This window comes from Triplophysa rosa, linkage group LG2, assembly GCF_024868665.1.
Source record: "Triplophysa rosa linkage group LG2, Trosa_1v2, whole genome shotgun sequence".
NCBI lineage: Eukaryota > Metazoa > Chordata > Actinopteri > Cypriniformes > Nemacheilidae > Triplophysa > Triplophysa rosa.
This window is the reverse complement of record NC_079891.1, coordinates 23,674,276-23,694,642: the sequence shown is the minus strand read 5'-3', so window position 1 is coordinate 23,694,642 and position 20,367 is coordinate 23,674,276. Positions and strand designations below refer to the sequence as shown.

At 37.6% G+C, this 20,367-nt stretch overlaps 4 protein-coding genes across 5 annotated transcripts; 2 read left to right on the top strand and 2 right to left on the bottom strand.

The window, feature by feature from the left end:
* Positions 1-1,838: 1,838 nt before the first annotated feature.
* nherf4b (NHERF family PDZ scaffold protein 4b) lies at positions 1,839-6,490 on the top strand. Of its 2 annotated transcripts, XM_057321816.1 has the most exons (11): positions 1,839-1,855; positions 2,870-2,903; positions 3,231-3,292; positions 3,569-3,780; positions 3,904-4,108; positions 4,332-4,468; positions 4,563-4,767; positions 4,866-5,062; positions 5,145-5,369; positions 5,732-5,954; positions 6,087-6,490. In XM_057321816.1, exons 2-11 carry the CDS (start codon positions 2,890-2,892, stop codon positions 6,113-6,115), a joined length of 1,509 nt encoding a protein of 502 aa, XP_057177799.1. In that variant the 5' UTR covers positions 1,839-1,855; positions 2,870-2,889; the 3' UTR covers positions 6,116-6,490. The 2 variants fall into 2 exon arrangements, with proteins under 2 accessions (XP_057177799.1, XP_057177806.1); XM_057321823.1 differs by lacking the exons at positions 1,839-1,855; positions 4,866-5,062 and having other exon boundaries at positions 2,853-2,903; positions 5,299-5,369.
* Positions 6,491-7,064: 574 nt separating this feature from the next.
* atp5l (ATP synthase, H+ transporting, mitochondrial F0 complex, subunit g) lies at positions 7,065-11,122 on the top strand. Its single transcript, XM_057320457.1, has 3 exons — positions 7,065-7,210; positions 7,700-7,860; positions 10,914-11,122. The coding sequence occupies exons 1-3, from the start codon at positions 7,159-7,161 to the stop codon at positions 11,010-11,012; spliced, it is 312 nt and encodes a 103-aa protein (XP_057176440.1). The 5' UTR covers positions 7,065-7,158; the 3' UTR covers positions 11,013-11,122.
* A 105-nt stretch (positions 11,123-11,227) lies between these two features.
* Positions 11,228-12,716, bottom strand: ift22 (intraflagellar transport 22 homolog (Chlamydomonas)). The gene is made up of 5 exons (XM_057320444.1): positions 12,436-12,716; positions 12,265-12,347; positions 12,078-12,167; positions 11,746-11,948; positions 11,228-11,631 (listed from the first exon to the last, which is right to left on the bottom strand). The coding sequence occupies exons 1-5, from the start codon at positions 12,469-12,471 to the stop codon at positions 11,483-11,485; spliced, it is 561 nt and encodes a 186-aa protein (XP_057176427.1). The 5' UTR covers positions 12,472-12,716; the 3' UTR covers positions 11,228-11,482.
* A 1,326-nt stretch (positions 12,717-14,042) lies between these two features.
* ftr82 (finTRIM family, member 82) lies at positions 14,043-19,037 on the bottom strand. The gene is made up of 7 exons (XM_057320429.1): positions 18,272-19,037; positions 16,574-16,669; positions 15,955-16,188; positions 15,685-15,844; positions 15,198-15,254; positions 15,016-15,084; positions 14,043-14,883 (listed from the first exon to the last, which is right to left on the bottom strand). Exons 1-7 carry the CDS (start codon positions 18,860-18,862, stop codon positions 14,363-14,365), a joined length of 1,728 nt encoding a protein of 575 aa, XP_057176412.1. The 5' UTR covers positions 18,863-19,037; the 3' UTR covers positions 14,043-14,362.
* Between the last annotated feature and the right edge of the window lie 1,330 nt (positions 19,038-20,367).

Sequence of the window (20,367 nt, the reverse complement as noted above, 5' to 3'; positions counted from 1 at the left end):
TTATGTGTTCGGTTTCCTGTTTCGGTTGCTAGATTCGAGGAAAAGTTGACAAGATTATTTTTTTCCTTTAATGGTACAAAGGTGTAACAGAATGTGCAGTTACGATCTATAGTGTGGAGAGTTGGGTAATACCTGTGTCTAATAGCAATACAATAGTAATTTTCTGTGCCTAGTGAGTGATATTTCCTATCTAATCCTTGAATATTCCATATAATTCCTGTGGTTGTCTATCAATTCTCTATTGTACAAATCACCATTTTGTGTTTATGTGCTATTATGTGTTTGTATGGGTTACTGTACATGGAGCCTCAGCCGAGAGACACCATATCCAAACACTTATAATTAGCACTTATGTTTAATTAACTAGCATTGGATCCATTTTAAACATTCATCACATTCTTTGTTACGCAGCATGCATGCCTTAACAAATACATATTACAACAATTCTCTCAGATTAGACAAAAGATTAACAGGTAAAGTGTAATGGGATTGTGAAATATTAAAAAAGAGTTATGTTTATTCAGTTTGTATGAACATATTTTGCAGGGTTTTGGCTTGCATCACAATTGTGTAAATCGTGTTCAGAAAACATGATTTATTACAGTTTCTGCATATTTATTATGTTTGTCTCATCAGAAATGCGTTATATGTGCTAAACCATGTTTAAATGATTATAATAAATGCATTTATATGTAACTAACATTTTAAGCTTTCTGTCTCTGCAATAGCCTTCACTTCAGTTTTCCAATATTTTGTAAAATCATCTCTAAAGGAAATTTTATTTTGGTATGATTTTCCTATATGCATAGTTAGTCTTCCTAAATTTCAAAACTGTTGAAATTATACTATGTGTCAATAATATGATACAATCTCATTTATAATGTTGTTTAAATTATTGTTTTAATGGTTTTCATAGTGAGCTATAGTAAACTGTTGTACAAGTTCTAGATACTTGGGTGTTTTTCATCTTTACTATGCATTGACGTCACTTTCCCATTGAGTGGTATAACACAGCAAAATGGCTGCTTTCAATCGGAGAAACAAAGAAACCGGGACTAAGACACAATTATTTGCTGAAATTACAAGCAGTTGGACTCGACGGTGATCCTTGTGACTTACAAAGGAACCAGGTGTCCTTGGACACTAGTATGTTGCTCGGAATAGCGTTTCCTGATATTGTAAGCAGCCATTTTGCTGAGTGTTTTGCCACTCAAGGGAGCGTGTTTTGCCGTGTTCACGTGGGAAAGTGACATCCGTGCATATGCCCTACAGTAAATGCTACTGTATGGCATACTACAGTATTATACAATATGCTATAGTATTTTGGGGTACAAATTAGCTTGGTTTAAAAATGTAATTCCTCTGATGTGTTTCAGATTCTATTTGTTTCTTTATTCTTCTGAATATGATTATACTTTCTCAGAAAAGATAAAGATTTTTTAGCTAGTTTTAGCTAAGGCTTTAGTTTCATCATACTTTTGCAATTAGAAGCTTAGCACCGTGTCCTTCAGAAAGGATACATTTTCACAGCTCTGGATAGCTGTGGAATTCTCACTCTGTCCCAGAATTACAAAATAATTTACAGTTTCTTTTCTAAGCCTAGATGCATTTTTACTAAAGTTTTATGTTGTGTTCTGGACTGGACTGGCACACTGGCACTGTGTGAATGAAGTGTGTGTGTATAGGTTTTTTATGCAAGAGCTCACATACAGTGTGCCCTCTCCCTCTGAGCACATAGTGAGATTAGTCATTAAAAGTGAACAGAATGAGGAACACACATGAGAATAAAACAGTGCACCCTAATCTCACGGTGTTCCTCATCCACAGCCGCTATGAAAACCGAGAGGCAACACAGGTACCACCACCTTCTTTTCTTCTTTTGCTCAACCTCTCGGTTTTGGTGCACAGTTTTGCACATTTTATTTTTATTCAACCATACATTTTATTTACTTTTGTTTGCATGAAGTCTTTAGTTCTTTATGGATTTTGCTGGTGAAATCTGGTTAATTACATTTTCATTTTCTGTGCATAAGGCATCAATTTTAAAACTACTGTTTGTGCTTTGTGTGATAGAATCAAACTTTTGTGTGTCCTCATAAAATGTCAGCTGATGATTAAAGTATTAGTTTAATGATTTACTGTAATTTATACTATTCGTTTATACAAAATTGGTGTATTTTGAATGATCATCATGAATGTTCAGGACCATCTCCTGCATGCTTTTAAAGACACACGACACTGTTGTTATTGAATTAGTCAGGGTTCTCTCTCTTTACCGATGGGAAAAGTCAACAGTAATTGTAAATCAGATTCACTCCATCATGCTTGGACATGCGTGTGAATTCTCACTCAAGGCTACTGGGTTAGGTTCGTTTATCATTGTTGGGTAATAGATCTATGATTGGCAGAGGTCAGCTAGTCTGCGGAGTGTTCTTTGTATCTGCATTGTTTATTATTTTAACCACCAGTAAACTACAATTGAAGCTTAAATGAGTAAAAACCAGTGACATGATTTACCAGGCAATCCTTTAGACTGTCATCTAAGCCTTGATTTTAAACAAAGCCTAGCCAAAGCAAAGTTAGTTGTGGTCAACAAACATCACAGTTAGAGCAGAAAATACCAATAGAGCAGATCAAGATCTGAATTATAAAGGGTGGAGATAGCAGATGAGCTACAACCATTTTTGGCTCGATTTGTCACAAAGTCTGTTTACAAAAACCCAAGGTGAAATTGTAATCTTTTATACAAAATGACTATACTTGTCTCAGTGCATAGAATGCGTGCTGTTGATTTTGTCCTGGAAAGTAAGGTGTGCCTCACTGTGAAATCTCACCATTTCATAATAATCTATCTTCCTCATTACTTCAGTTGCAGTTCTGGGTGAAAGCATGGAACTGACAAAGTAAGTTGTGCTTTAATGACTTTTTGATGGTTTTAATGCCTATTCACGATCACAGATTTACATGAGATGTGCACAGGCAGACTTTTACCTCATGACAGACCTTTCAGCTTTGACTTTGTGCTTTCTGGTTTGATAAGAGTGCATGTGCTCAGACACACCACACTACAATGATTTCAGCAGATCTCTTATTTTACTTTCTAAAAGAATGTCAGTGTAGGATAGAATATTGGCTGTTTTATTGCAATGCACTGTATCTTATTGGCTGTTCGTGTACAGTATATCAGAGGGTGAAAACTGATTCTTAAATCTCTTTTTATGTTCACTAAGAAGGTTTAGCTTTAATCCCAAGGAGGGAATTGACAATCCAGCCATGGTGACAGATGACACAGGTCAGTGTTATTTATATTTTTTGCTGTGTTGCTATTTAAACAAAAGTATTTATTTATTTATTTAAAGTCTAAAAGTACAGTACATAAAGTGTAGTTCATAAAAGTGATTGTATCAGGTTTCAGAAATCTATTTATACCACATGTTTATTTTATTATTAGAATTAAAAAAACATTTAAACACCACAGATATGAAAATGCTGTATTAATTTTTTAGCAATGTTGTAGTAAGTTTTAAGCATAAACAGCTTGTCATTTATCTGTAACCTTTGCCAACAGAACCTGCATCAAATCCCTCTCCACGTGTATGTGTGCTGAAGAGGAAGGAAGGAGAAAACTTTGGCTTCAATCTGAACGTGGAAAAAGGGAGGAAGGGTCATATTATCAGGCAGATAGATTCACAGGGTGTGGCAGAGAGGAGTGGGCTCAGGGATGGGGACTGTCTGCTTGAAGTCAATGAGATGTTTGTAGACAACATGGAACTCAAGGAGGTGATTCATAGGTTTAGTCATTATGATGCAATTTGTTTTTAGTACATGAAATAAAATACTTGTTGTGAAAGTCTCTGGGTAAAGTGTTGTAACTCACTTGTAACTTGCTCTTTTTCTCTAAAGGTGTCCCGTATGATTCAGGTGAGTGGTTCACACCTTTGCTTCCTGGTGTTGGATGGGCAGGTCTATGATCAGGCTGTGTCTGAGGGTCGTGACCTTAAAGAGCTGGCTAAAATCAACCGTGGGGAAGGATGGAGGCCTCCTCGCCTCTGCCACATCACTAGAAATGATGTATCTGGCTTGGGCCTCAAAATACTGCCCTTACAGGGTAAGGAAATTTTATATTTACTTTAAAAAAAAAAAAACATCTTCGAAATCAAACTTTCATGTAATGCATAATAGTCCTGGCCCAACCTACAACATTTTTATGTCCAACTTGTTAGGAGGCCCAAAGAATCAGAGCAATGTTTTAATAGTGACACAGAGCCACAATGTTTATCATTTATAAAAAGTAAATTATTGTTGTCTTGGTTGGTTTGTCTGTGCTGTAGGTAAGAAAGGCAAATTCATGATAAGCCCAGTAAATGGAGGTGCTGCAGAAAAGGCAGGGGTGAGGAAAAGTGACCGACTGGTTTGGATCAATGGTGCCATTGCTTCTGAACTTACACATTCTGCCATCAGCAAAATGGTACGCAAAGTTACGAAGACTTCCTTTAGATTCAAACAACAGGAATTCATGCTTCAAGATTGTTAAGTAATAGTATTAGTGATCCTATTTCCAGGTGAAAAAGAGCAATAATGATGTGACAGTGCTGGTGATTGACAGCGAGAGTGAAAAGAGTTATGCCCTTAGAAAATTGCCCATTCTGCCATCCATGGCTGATGTTGACAGCATGCCATATCGGCCCTGCAGACTGCATCTGGCGTTGGGGCCTGAGGGGTACGGCCTTCTGCTTACGCAGGGAAAGGCTGGTGCTGGACGCAGCGGTAAGAGATACAAATGCGCTTTACCTGCAAAAACTTCCACTTTCGGTAGGAATTTGTCCACACGAGAATATTTACACATTTATATTGAGTTTACACAGTCCATATGCTGGGTGAGGTGGATAAGGGCAGCCCTGCTGAACTGGGTGGTATAAAAAAAGGTGAGATGCTCCTTGAAGTGAATAGGGAGTCCATGGACTCACTAAGTCATGAGGAAGTTGTCAGCAAAATCAAACATAGTGGGCAGCAGGTCACCCTCACAACCATGCCACCTCAGGGCAAAGAATTCTACACTAAGGTACATCTACAGAGTTAAAAACTGGATAAGCAGGATAACACTTTATGACCATAAAGAAGTAATTATGTCGTTTTTTTCTCAGTTGGGCCTTTCTCCATTGCTCTTCTGTTTGGACGTTTCATCCTCTAGACCTGCAGAAAAAAATAAAATGCCAGTGACGCTTGAGCTTACAGCTCCCCCTGTTGAGACCAAGACGAATGTGCAGATCAATCCTAATATTAGACTCTGTGTTCTAGAGAAAGGTTCAGTTGGCTTTGGCTTCAATTTGGGTTGTGTCCAACAGAAACCTGGCACGTTCATCAGCCAGGTACAATGAAGTCCTTTCATTGACAAGTCTGTCTTTAGACAATACTGACCTCAGATATGATTTGGGCTGATTTCCAGGATAGAATTAAGCTTTGTTCTGGACTAAACAACACTATGTGGGTATTCTTCTCTTAATTATACACCTGGGAAATCAGCCCTGGATAGAACTTCCTTGCTTGGTTAAAGTAAAAAATGACTTCAAACAATCCTCATAGCAAGATTGTTTTTATATAAATATATTCTTGTATTTACGTAAAAATCTATTGGCCTATCTGTATAAAATAGTCTAGGTATGGATTATACATTTATATATATACATATAAACCATATTACTACCATGGTGTGTTATTTCATGCTGTTAAGGTAACAGCAGGAGGCCCAGGGGGAAGTTCTGGTCTCCTGCAGGGTGATGCGGTGGTGGAGGTGAATGGACAGAATGTGGAGAACGAGACTGTGGAGGATGTGATCTTATGTGTAAAGAGTGGAGGAAGATCTCTTACTTTATTAGTAGTAGATCGAAGAGGTTATGAATGGCTGAAGATGAATGGAAAGCCAATCACAGCTAAAAAAAAAAGCAACCTCTGTGGTATGATATATGCTCTATCTATACAATCACACACAATGAATTATGTAATGCGTTATGAGTGTTTTTGAGACAAGCTAGTGTTCATTTCATGCACTTCATTATTCATATCAATTCCTTTACTATTTGTTACAGGTGGACAGAAATGTCTCCAATGCTGCTAAACCAGCTAAAGATGACTGATGATTGTCTGATGACATGGTCTAATTCACCCAGATGTATGGACCATTAATAAAACTGCCCTGATAATGTTGATGATATGAACTTATGAATTATATTTAAATTGTTTAATGGGGCTTATTTTTGCAATAACAACCGGCTGCATGTATATTATCCCTTACGTGAAACATCAAATGTTTGCTGTGAATTTATGGGTGTTCTGTTTATTCCACATTTAGGCTACTTTCACTTTAAGTTTAGCCATATATTGAAGTCGTTTCAGCATTCATTCTGATACAAACTATGTTTCTTCTTAAAAATGTTTAAAAAGTTTTTTTAAGTTGTGTTTTAAATAAATAAAAGATCTATTTAATAAATAAAAAGTAAAATATATAAAATAGTTTTGTCTGAAAACATGACTATCAAAACATGATAATGAATATATATATATATATATATATATATGAATATTATAAATCGCATAATATGAATTTTATGTTATTTTAATGTAGGCTACCAAATATCATATTTTAGCCAGAAGATAATACAAGATATTAGGCTGCGTAACTCGATATATATTATATTTAGATGAGCAACTTATTGTTTATTTATTTTCAGAGAGTATTTATAGTCATTCTCATTCAACTGACACTGTTAATTTACTGACAAGATGAGCATCTGATTCTGCGCCAAAGATCTTCCAAAGAGTAAGTTATGGACGGATCTGCGCCATAAGCAGCACATACTGTACATGCACAATAGTCGCCGGTTTTGTGCCGTTTTGTACACAATTCATTCAATCCGGGCGAACACTTTGCGAATATTTCATTTTATACGTAATTTATATGTTCATAAAACAGTACATTTTATATTCAACAGTATGATATATAATCTACACAGGTGTATTTGTAGGCATGACCGAAATTTACGTCAGGCATATATTGTGCCTCCTAGTTTGCAGGGTCTTTCGCTGGAGGTGACATTCGCTTGAAGGGCCTCGGTTTGTAAAGAGAGTAGCGGCGATTAAAACTTCACAGGAACGCTAAACATGGCCCAGGCAGTACAGAAACTAGTGGCTAAAGTACCAACATTGGTCGGGGGTAAGGATATTTATATTTAAAGAATGTATTCGGTTTTATACATCTTTATTTGTTCGAGTTACATGCTTTTGATCGCGGCTTCTAGTGGAACAGGCCGCAGGAATGAGGAAAACATGCATTCGTTCAATATTTAAAAATGATTAGTTACACAGCTGTAATAATCCATAGATTTTTAATACACACGGCGGAGTAAGTTAATATAGACACCTTGCTAGTGTTTTATTGTCAGCTTGTTTTAGTGTTCATCTCTAATCTATAGCTGTCAATTCATTTTCATGTTTCGCTCGCCCTACAGTAACGTTACGGTGAAGTTTACGATAATATGTCGTTGCATGATCTCACTTGAAATATAATTTAATTTGACTAATAATTTAATTTATTAATTGTGTTTGATTAATCATTGTTTATATAAACGTCTAAATTTAATATGGTGTATGTTTTATGTTGTTGTAATTATTAATAATAATAACCTGTATTTTTATTTTGAAGCCGCTGTGAACTACTCCAAACCCCGGCTAGCCACATTCTGGTATTACGCCCGAGTGGAGCTGGTGCCACCAACCCCTGCTGAGATTCCCAAGGCCATCAGCGGTGTCCAAGATCTCCTCAAGGGCTTTCAGTCAGGACGGCTTGGTCAGACCACAGTCAGGGTCTGTATAACGTACATTCTTTAAACAAATGTGACCCAGTCTGTAAAAAAAAACAGCTGAAGTGTCAAAATCTAATAACCACAGTAGGGGATAAAAGTTTGATTTCAACCATTAATTTCACTATGATTTCAGTCTTTGCCTTACTCAGTCAAATATATCAAGGTTATATTTTCACAAAATGTTCTTTATATTATGATGATGATTTTTATGTAAAAAAAACAGTTAATCACAAAAAAATGACTAGCTGGGTTACTTTCCACAGACTGGGTAACAATATTTTCTTGAAGATTATTATGTGATAAATTAAAGTTGGCACATAATAATGAGTAAAATGTATAATCCCAAAATTTAAAGCTGCAAGTCCTTATCTTTGGCCTCATTGTCGCCATCTCAGTTTGTAACAGAAAATGTCAGTTATATGCGGAGTTATTTTCTTTAACGTGGGTTGTTCTTTGGCACTGCTGCACTGTGCGGATGAATCCGAGCTCTGTGCTCACTGACTGACTGCTCACAGAGCACATCTGTACATCAACGTGACAGTAACATGTGACCGTGTCTATACCAGATACAACGCAAAACGTTTAAACACATCACTAATATAGAATCAATTGTAGCGTTAGATAGAGGTGGGCATCGTCAATGGTCTCACGATTCGATTACGATTATTATGTTTTCGATTTGATATCCCGATGCACCGCCGCAATGCATCATGATGCGTTGCATCATCAATTTTAAACACCACTGCACAAGTAAGTCTGTCTCCCTACACTTTGTAAACATGTACAACTTGCAGTGAAATGTTAATCTGGTACACTCCAAAGACTATAGGAGAATATAGGAAATATATATACAATGGAAATTACAAAAACAATGTACTTGCATACTAAGAAGTTTAAAGATTGGATTCTTATGATAAATAATAGGTTTAAATAAGAGATCAGTGTTGATGTAGACAGCAGGTGGCAATGGAATCAGAAATGTGCAAATATATGTTACTGTGTTCTATAAGTACAATGGTAAAGTGCAAGTGCAATGAGCTGATGAATGACATTACACTGTCAGAGTCCTTAAAATGTGGGATGTGTCCATATTAAAACGACAACAGAAACCATTAAGAACAAGGCATTTATCGCGCGGGATCCAGTGGGGACAGAATTTCTGTATATAATAGGTTCTGTAGTCTTTTGTCACGTCGCACCTGCAAACAATCCGAAACTTTCGCGGCTCTTTCTTTTCATAGGCCCGAATATACGCTTCAGTGGCGCGCACTGCTTTAATAACGCGAGTAGATGCTTTTAGACGCAGTGTGGTGTCTTTAACATGTCAATCGTGTGCTTTACATCAAACAGCGGTCCAAGTTAAAAAATCTATGAAAATGCGCTTTATTTACAGTACACGCAGCTTCATCCACGCACACATATTTTCATCTGAACACATACAATATCTGCCGCTTTTGTTCTGACTAAATGAATCAAAGATTTACTTTAGTTAAAGGTTACTTTATCAATCCTCCAGATGTTTATTCAGCGTCAGAACTGAATAAATTGTGATGTTAATATGACATTCCCCAGATGATCGCTTTTTAAAACATTTCAGATTAAACACAGCCATCTAGAAGGCGATTTAAATTCTAAACGATGGTTATAAGAATGAACAACTCTGTCACCCGCATCCACACGCGTGATAACTAACCGGTTCCTCCAATTTCTGTTTACGGATGTGATGTAATGACGCAGAGAGGCACTCCCCCAAATTTAAATTCCCTGCTTGAGGCTACCTGACAGCACAAATGTGACCCTGGATCACAAAACCAGTCTTAAGTAGCACTGGAACATTTTTAGTAAAAGACACAAATACATTGTGTGGGTCAAAATTATCGATTTTTCTTTTATGCCAAAAATCATTAGGATGTTAAGTAAAGATCATGTTCCATGAAGATATTTTGTAAATTTCCTACCTTAAATATATAAAAACTTTATTTTTGTGAGTGGATGGTCTGCCACACAGTGCCCCTGATTAACAAATTCAAAGGCAATTTTCTCAATATTTAGATTTTTTTGCTCTCTCAGATTCCACAGTTTTAAACGGTTGCATCTCAGCCAGATATTGTCCTATTCTAACAACTCAGATATCTATAAAAAAGTTTATTTATTCAGCTATCAGATTATGTAAAAATCTCAATTTCGAAAAATTGACCCATAAGACTGGTTTTGTTGTCCAGGGTCACAAATTATAAATCTTTATTATAAGCTTACCGTTGTGAATCAGAGTAAGATAAGACAATCGTTTTGAACACTGATCTGTCTAAGTATTTACTAAATAATTTATTTCTGATTGTTTCCCCCAAATAAGTTACGGATTGTAGCTTTAAGTTGAGAGGCCTAGTTTTCATATATAATATATTTAAAACATATATTTTATTAGAATTGTGCAGTTGCTTGTCTTTCACCTAACCTGCGTTTTTTCTTAACATACTTAACTATTTAATGTATAGATGTGCCAACAAATAAAAGATATGCTTCCATTGACCCTCTTAATTTTTTTTAGAAAAACAAAGTTTGAAGTAAACGGGAAGGAGGCGGGAACCGGCGAACATTAAATAAACTTTTAATAAAATAAACAAACAACAAAACGAAAGTAAAGTAAAGGCACACAAACCTAATAAAACATAACATAAAATCCAGGCCAGGTTCTCTCTCGTCTTTCACTGCTGTCGCTCCGCCTTTTATGCTTCCGGAGCTCCTCCGTGAGAGATGCGAGACCGGTGCAACACGCAGCTGTGAACGGCCTTTCGCCGTTCCCTCACGGCCCTCGTCCCGCTCTGCTTGTCACAAACTCTTATAGGGATTTTTATGGGGTTAGTCAATTATGGATGGCACTGATGATCCAGTGGACTGTGTCTCGACATGTGCAATAGCGCCATTCTAACAATACTGTAGTATTGCATTGAACTAAGCTCAGAGGATATTAAATTCATGCATTTTTTTAAATTCTTGAATAAGCTAATTAGTAAGAATGTAATGTCTGATTTCACTATTCTCCTGTCTACACAGGATGCTCTAAGGAATGGACTTGTTGCAACAGAAGTTCTGATGTGGTTCTACATCGGGGAGATCATTGGAAAGGGAGGCCTTATAGGCTATGATGTATAAACGTGGACTGTCCTTTTTTGTTTGTTCTCTGCTGAGCTTTGTCTATTCCCTTCATTGTCATAATTCTTGGAATCCAGGAACTAAATAAATGGAAATTATTAAAGAAACAACAGCCTTTGTGTTTTATGGTTGATACTTAAAATATGTAATATGTTAGTCTGTGTAAATTGAGTTAATTCAGATATTGGTTAACTTGAGTATGTTGATCGATTTTTATTTTATTATAAAAATGCTAGTGTCGTCCATAGTGAATTTTGCACTACTTGATTCTTGTATGTAAACAACTGAGTAAAGGTCAACACACTTCTACATTAATAAACATAGTAAAACGTTTGATGGAAAGTGATTATATATATATTCAAGAATATGACTAATAGAAAAGATACCACAAACATTTATAAAACCATATGTATATTATGTGCACAATGTATATTGTGTGATTTAGATTCAGTGTTGTACAGAAATTCTAATTATGTAATAATTGACATCTCTTCACGTTCCTGACTTTCTGATAACATCCGCAGAACATTTCCCAAATATTTGTGAAACTCTTGACGGACGTCTTCAGGATCTTCCTCAAGATTTGAGTTAATAAGAGGCAGTTTGCTCAGCTTTGAGGCTATGGAAGAGAAAATTAAATATGTTAAATTTCTTTCAACACCAGTACATTATCTTTTCCTGGTCCTAATCAGGTTGAAGTTACTATAAAATACTGCCAAAAGTGTTTCAGTACCTAATGATGGGCGGCCAGTGTCAGCCCCACTTCCTGGTTTATGGTGTGCTATCAACAGGCACTGGGTCTCCAGTAACCCCTGAGAGGAGATGATTGTAGCATGCCAAGTCTCTATTTCCTTCAGATGGCTGGGCACATCTGGGTTGAATACTATAACCACCCCATTGGATTCTTTCATCAAAGCTGGCCAGCATGATTCAAACCTGTGTGCATGCATACAATGTTAAATAGAACTTCAAAAAAAGGTGAGATTTTTGGACATAGTGAATTTTAAAAACAAAACGCATCTAGATTACTTATAGACAAAACTGGTCTATATTTTATCAACCTACTTAAAATCTCCTGCACAATCCCACAGTTCCACCTCACATGCTGAATGTTTGTTGCCATTAGATAGATTTTGGGGTTCAAACTCAAGTATCCTAAAGATGAAAGTAAATGTCATAATTACGACAACAAAATTAAACCACTGCAGTAAAAAATATTTATCGCAAAAAAGCATCTCCACACTCAATTTACCTTACGCCCTGTGTTGGACTATAATCACCCCCGATTGTTTCCGTTGTATCGGAGAGAAAATTAGCCAGTGCTGTTTTTCCACACTGTTAAAATAAGATATTGTATATTGTAGACTTTCATCACAAAGAAGATACATAGCATCAGATTAAAATGTAAACATAACGATTTTACCTCGCTTGGTCCAATTAATAGTATTTTCAACTTCATCTTCAAGTATCGAGAGAAAAAGGTAAGGCGAAACAGACTTTTGCCTGTCGTACTGTTGGCCAGTCTAGCTAGCAAGCAAGCTAATAACAAGGCGCTTAAAACGATTGAACATTTCTTTTCTGTAAAAAATTAAATGTTGATTAAAGCGTGAGAACTGTCAAATCAGTGTGATCTTTCCTCATATAGATGTATGTAGCTAGATGAAGCTCATTGAGGAAACGGCAAGCTCGTGGCTAATATAAACATCTCGTTTCCAAGGCGATTGTAGATGTAGAGTAAGTTAGGTAAAAAGCAGCCGCAGATTCGCAAAGTTTTCTAACTGATTATTTTCTCCCCCTAGGTGTGTATTATTGAAAATTCAGATTTTGTAAAACGATATGAAATCAAAAGCTCATTTTGAACGAAATTTTATATTTACAAATATTTGTGTATATTTTTAATAGTTGTAGTAGATACTCGAAATTCAGTTTTAGTTCAGATTTAATCACTGCAGCTGGCTTATATAGCATTCTTAATAATTGATCTGATTAAGTCTGTTTTAGTGGATGAACATTTTTTCAGGATATTTGAATTTATTTATTTGCGTTCCTAGTGAACAACCCAATTTAAGCAAAGGTCCTATACGGGGCAGCGTTTAGTCGCGGATAAAAGACCTCTTCAAAATAATTTTACGTTTTTCAGAATTTACCATTTATAAGTACGTGTTTAAGTAAAATTATTATTTTCGTTTCATTATGTGAGCTAGTGACCAGATTTTTAGTTTTTTCTTCCAAATACCCAATTTTTTGCATTCATATGCAGAAAACAGGACAATGATCAAAATAACAAAAATACTCAATAATGTTTGCAAATTCTTAATACTGCAAAGAAAACAAGTACTATCCATATTTAAACATCATGTTTTAACATGTGTTTTAGAATCGGTTAAGAATAAATTTGATCGAATAAACCTGATTTCACAACTTTCTTGCAGCTTTGCATTCTCTCATACTCTCATACTTTCACGTTGCTGTTGGGTGACTTGGTCATTCTTGAGGTTTGTTTCTGTTGAAACTTAACACAAACTGGACTGGCATGGCCACAATACAGGCAGAAATGCTGAAGTGGTCTCTTATAATTATAATCTTGAACTGTTCTTGCTCCTTTAGGACCCGGTTTCACAGACACCGCTTAGCTTAAGCCAGGACTATGCCTCAGTTGAATTAAGATATTTATGTCGCTTTTATAAAAATGCCTAAGATGCCTACATTACTGGTGAGCATCTTGAGACAAAACAATTTTAAGATATTTCTGGCCAAGTTATATTCAGTTAAGACAGGGCAAACATTCATTTTAGCCTGGGACTAGCCTTAAGCCTTGTCTGTGAAACCGGGCATATAAATTTCTGGATGTACTGTCAAATAGTTATTAGGCCTACTGGTCTGTGATTAAACTTTGGTGGTTTCTGCAGGAACAACGCAACAAGATTAAAAATTACTGTAAATTCTGTGTGATCATAGAAAGGCATGTGTTAAATTGAAGAAACAAGAGGGATAGTTGGTTTATTATTACTGAAAATGACAGAGACTGGGTTTAATACAACAATGCAATTTTATTGAAATATGAAGAGGTCATTGTTGAATAATAGTGCATTTACATCTCTTGCTTTTGAATACACACAAAGATTATATTAATTTCAAAAAGCAGATTGTGGCATTGTTGAGGAATCATTTTCTTCCTTTAAGCGTCCAGATAAACATGGGATCCTTACTGAAACAATAATTCCTTCGGATCCTTAATAAAGTTGATTAAATGACAGCTGACAATTTGCATCAAACACATAAGGCAGAGTACAAAATATCAAAGAATAAAATAAAAATGTTGGACTCTTTATGAAAATCTCATTTCGTGTTCATTTTAATTGGCAGATCTTGACTGACGTTCCAACCCCAAAGCCAGCATAGACAGGCTCAGCAAATGTGGTCTCAAAACGATACAGACGTGTCATTGTTTCACCAATACTATAGAAGGCCAAAATCCCTGCAGAATGGTCCAGAAAGACCCCTATTCTTGATGAGTGTGGGCCGCTAACTGCCTTGTCAACCCTGTTATGCCAGGCAGAGTACCCTGTGTCAGAGCAAAGGAGGCTCCAAGATTTATCGTTGTAGCCCAGCAAGCACAGGGAACCTTTACCCTTACGGCTAATGCCCCTATACGCCACTCCAATGGAGAATTCCCCACTCCACTCAATTTCCCAGTAGAAGCGGCCACCTGACAGGGCGTCACGACAGAGCACCTGGGCAAAGCTGTCAAAGCGCTCTGGGCCATCTGAGTATGGCTGTAGGTCCCGGGTTCTGATCACCTTCTTGTTTCCTTCTGACAAGTATAGCTCCTTATGTGCTGTGTGGGGGTCTAGTCTGAGCTGACAGTAGTCTGGAAATAGCACAAAAACAAAGGCAGCGTTAATGGGTTGCTAATAACAGAACCGTGTAATTTGCAATGTCAGAGCAGGAAAATGTGACGAAAACACAGAAGGAAAGGCTTTTATGGAGGCCACATACTTACATTTTAGAAATTCAGATCTGCTTCTGGGTTCTGCCGGAGGTGCACTGTCCACTGTAAGGACCTCCTTAACTGAAAACAGAGAAAAACACAAACTTCATTATATTTCTTTTATATTTTTAATATCTATATTCGGTATAGCAATGGATATACACATAAGCATTTTATCCATCGTTGTGTCTTACCTCTGATACTTTTCTCCTTGGAGCGGTTCTCCACAGTGTACACAGGTACTTCATTCACTATAAACAGAGAATGAACAGATATGTTGAAAACCAGGAAATCTTTGTTTACAGTATATTACTTTGAAATGCCAGCAGATCTTGGGAAATCACAACATCCGATTGTTATTACGGTCTCAGAATAGAATTGTGCACTAGCTACTTGTTTGATCCAAACTGAATCGCTGTTTTGTTTGTTATTTGAACCTTGCTCGGTGAATTGGGAACAGAGCGGAGCTATGTTCAGACTCCAAACATAATCACATTTAGACCTTGTTTATAACTTCAAACTCTACTATGTACCAGAATTACCGGTTATTTCCTCATTTAAATTCTCATAGCTTGCTCAGAGATTAGACTTGATGTGTGCTAAAATAAGCAAGCAAAAGCAATTTCACACCTCAACTACTGTATGTATGTGCCTTATATGCATTGCTATGTGTCCTCTGACCTGATTTTGAGATCTTTCGCAGTTCCTCTCTGCCCATCTCTTCCAGTCTCTCTTTGATTTGCGCCACGGCTTTCCTGGCTGCACTGAAGGAGAAGTCGGGGTTCAGAGACACTTTGGGTATGAAGCCGTCATCAGTTGGGGTGCAGAGATAATTGAAATTCTGTTGAAAAAGAGAAAAATGAATCTCGGTACAACGTGTGTGCATTTGATCCATTAGGAAGATCCAGGTATTGCTTTTATCAGTTAACAATCCTTAACAATCAGTGATACCTGTAAGAAGTGGATATGATCCTCAGTGCTATAAAGTTGTTTCAGTCCAGTCTCTTTCTTTTTCAGTTCATCAATCTCCTGCTCCAGTCGCTCCATCAGCCCTTCGGCCTGACTGAACGCTGCCTTCTCATTGATGTTGATCAGTTTGGTGACCTCTGACCTCATCCTCTCAATGGAGGTAATCATTTCATCAAACATCTTTTTGCTTTCGGCCATCGCTCTTTGTGCAGAACTCTATAAACGAATCAAAATTAGAGTGTCTCTCTTTTTTTGTATAAAAGCTTATTCAAGAGTAGCTTTTGGTTGAGCCCAAGTCGTTAGAATTACTGGAGTCAAAAAAGCCACAGAATGTGTCAGCAGCACATTGTCTAAAGACCTTACATCTGGATTACTTTATGAACAACTAGAGAACAATTATGGCCCGTTTCAAGGACTGTTTGCTTTTCCAGATTGAAGCAGTTACAGAGTGACTTAACAGATAAAAGTTATTGTTCCAAAAATCACCTTTGCCCAGATAACAATGTATCCGTTTATGTTCTGATTTGGTCTAATGTGTTTCTGTGTGGCTTTGATAAGAGCAGTGCTAGCATCGAGCTGTTGCATAAGGTCTGAAACATACTTTCAGAGAATCCACATCTGTTTTTAGTTCCTCCAGTTCTTTGGTCCTCTGCTGGCATTTTTGTTTGATCTCTGCTTGTGATACTCCAAGAAGTTTCTGTGCGTACAAAAGAAGAAAAACTTACATTAGAATGTTTTTATGCAAACATCTCTATCATTACTAATGATCTTTCCGACATGATTCTGCATTTCTTCAGTAGTGCTTATCCTCCCATGTCACAAATCTTGATGTACATTAACTGTATGTTCTACGTTTAACCGCAATTTAAAGAATGGATGCTTTTATCTTTCAAAAGCGAGGGGAATGTTAATCATGCCAGGAATGTAAAACTAGCTGGGACTGCTTGTCAGAGACACATTTCAGGTGCACACGCTCGACTCTTCAGGAGAAAGAAAAGGGTTTTTTGAAGAAACCCCTCGCCAAGCTCACCGAACCATTCTTCAAGATAAGCTTGAAGGAATGTGGAGAATCTGGGGAGGGGGTGAATAAAAAGAGTGTGTGCGTGTGCGTGTGTGTGTGTGTGTGTGTGTGTGTGTGTGTGTGTGTGTGTGTGTGTGTGTGTGTGTGTGTGTGTGTGTGTGTGTGTGTGTGTGTGTGTGCGCGCTATAGGAGATGAGATCTCAAATGTGGGTTTCTGTGTTTAACAGAACAAACAAACCATTAGCAATTATGCCTGCGATAAGTGTTAGATCACAGATATAATTATCTAAATGATACCCATGTCAGTTTAGTCAAAACAGTAACATATCAACAGCTGTGCTTCCTCTTTGCCTTGAGCGCAGACTTACGTTGGTTATTCAATCCTAAAGAATTGAAGGAAAAGCTTTGTAATTTCAATCCTTTGAAGGTCTTCCTTCTATTCAGTGGTCTGTCCTGATGAAACAGTAAACATCTAGCCTGTATCTATATATAGTTTCGGTGAAATCTTTGTTACCTCAGTGTTATTTTTTCCCAATGACTCACACTGAATGTTTTCAGGTATTTAATGAACATTTAATGTACCAATTGTTGCGAAATTACTGTCAACAAGTTGAAGAGCCGGTTGTTCTTTCAGCTTTGCAATTTTTTTGCGATTCCTTTAGTAAAAAGACAAGGCTCTGTTTTTTTCCTTGATAGTGTGTGTGTGTGGGGTGGGGGTCTGTAAACTCCCGCCTGATTTTCTCCATCTCGCATTCCTTCGTGGGACCTGCCTCACCCCACACCAGAATCCAGACCTGCCCTGTTTCCCATCCCTCGTAGCTCATAACATTTATATCTCTCACAGCACGAACAGAGTTTTCCGGAAAGCAGGCCAGAACAACCTTTGAGTCACGTAACCGCTGAGACGCACGTTGTAAAGGAACACACCCTGTAGCATATCTCAAGAGTTTTATTGAGGAATCTGAATCTGTATCTGTTTCATTAAGTGCTCTACTGCCTTTCAATCTGTTTAAGGCAAATCTCCTTATTTGTCAATCCATGTTTCTTTGTAATGATCTGGACCAGTATGTTTTGCAATAACAGAACCGGTTATACTGTGTATCCTCAACATTTCTAAGCATTTTTTTAACACTCCACAGCAGAACACCTTTACCCTATACACAATCTCAAGAAGGAGAACAAACAATTAAGGTTCACTAATGTAACCATGTAGTGGTTACTTTTGTCCGTAACTATATTCAGAGCATATGAAATATTACAGCAGACAGCTTTTCTTACCTGTTTTTCACTCCTTTCTGCTTCGGCTGAGACGATGTCATGCCCTTTGTGCTCGCTGACAGTACAGATGGCACAAACACACATCTGGTCCGTGCGACAGAACAACTCCAGGCTCTTCTGGTGCTGAGGGCAGATTTTACGGTCCAGGTTCCCCAGTGCATCCACCAGTTTGTGCCTCTTGAACGTGGCAGACTCGTAGTGAGGCTTCAGGTGTTTTTCGCAGTAAGAGGCGAGGCAGTTGAGGCAAGACTTGACAGCCTTAAGTTTTTTACCAGTGCAGAAGTCGCAAGGAACATCTCCGTGGCCGGCGTAGCTTCCATTGCTGGCGGGCATCAAATTGAGGTTCAAGCCTGTCTTCTTGATCTTCTCGGCAACTTTGGTGAGGGTAGCGTTTGGCCTCAGGACGGGTCTCTGGGTGAACGTGATCCGACACTGAGGGCATATGTAGATGCCTGTGTAGTCAGCTTCATTCCAGTATCCGCTAATACAGTCCATGCAGAAGCTGTGGCCGCATGGAATCGCCACCGGGTCCCTCAGTAGCTCCGTACATAGAGGGCAGTTGAAGTAGTCTGAAGATATTTGTTCAGCCATTATTTTAACACATCTATACAAAAAAACCCGCCTGAAATGTCTGCAAGATGTGAGAGAAGGAAAAGAGAGAGACGCAGAGCTCTGCACAGATGATGTTTTACTACGGACAGCCTTGAAATTCTGAATTCCACAGGTTATTAATTAAAGGAAGGAAAACCCTCCCCTTTGTACTGTTGGAGTGTGTGCGAGAGCGAGTGTGTGCGAGAGAGAGAGAGAGGGGACGGGTGGGAGGGACACAGACAGAGAAAGATTAGGGCACAACCCAGCTCTGATAAACTGGTTGAGCCAGGACGGCAGGAGGCTTGAGTGAGAGACATGTAGTGGGTTGAGGGGAGGGGCAAAGGGGTGGAGTGAAAGACATCGAAGAAGAAAGGTACAGTTGAGAATGAAGGAATTGTAGTACAAAGCAGGACCATCCAAGATGAAACTTAAACATGAAAGCGCTCTCACACGTACACAGACTGAGTTTTGTTTAGTCATTAGCTGAAGGGCAAGTATACCGGTTACCCTATACCACAGTCTGTTAATAATTGGCCATTTTTTGCTCTGCACTTGTGTGTTGTGTGTGTGTGTGTGTGTGTGTGTGTGTGTGTGTGTGTGTGTGTGTGTGTGTGTGTGTGTGTGTGCGCGTGTGTGTGTGTGTGTGTGTGTGTGTGTGTTTATCAGAGTTTAGCCTCTGATATGGGAAAGTATTTATTGTAATGTGGACACTTTTGGACCCTTTAATAATTTATCCTTTCAGCAAAAATATTATTTGATTTAACACTTACTGCAGCTTGTGCTCAGTCAAAATGTAATGCAGTGCTTTTAGATTTAAAGGAATAGTTCACCCAAAAATACGAAAGAATATATTTTGTCTCAGTGGTTTTGTGTCCATACAATGGAAGCCAATGGTAGCCAATGTTGTTTGGTTGCCAACATTCTTCAAAATATATTTTGTTTTCTTCGGAGAAAAAAAAGTCATACAGGAATGACATTAGTAAATGATGATTGATTTTCATTTTTTGTTCCTTTAAAACTAACAGAATTAGGTTATGAAGTTGTGCATGTTTCATTGGCTTAAAACATGATATATTTCACTCTGTAACATACCAGTCTGTAACACAAAGGTCTTTCTGTTAAATTTATAGCCTTGAAACTGTCTTTAACACACCAAGGACTTTAACTATTTGCTCACAACACTAGACAAACACTAGTGACATTCAATGTGTGATGTGTTTGATCTGATATGGAAGCGTCTGAATGTATGAACTAAGGCCAGTTAAACTGGATTGGGTGTTGCAGACTTAAAAATATGTCATCAATTTGTTTTAAGTGGGTGTGGCATAAAAGAAACGAACAATATTAATTACGTTTTTAAAATATTTCAAACCACTAACGTGACATTTTCGTTTTGTAGTTAGTTTTTGCTAGTCACAAATATGTTTGGTGGGTGTTGCAAAAAATGTGAAGTATTTGAATTGTATAGACTGATGTGAGCATGAATGTGCTATACAGTATGACGT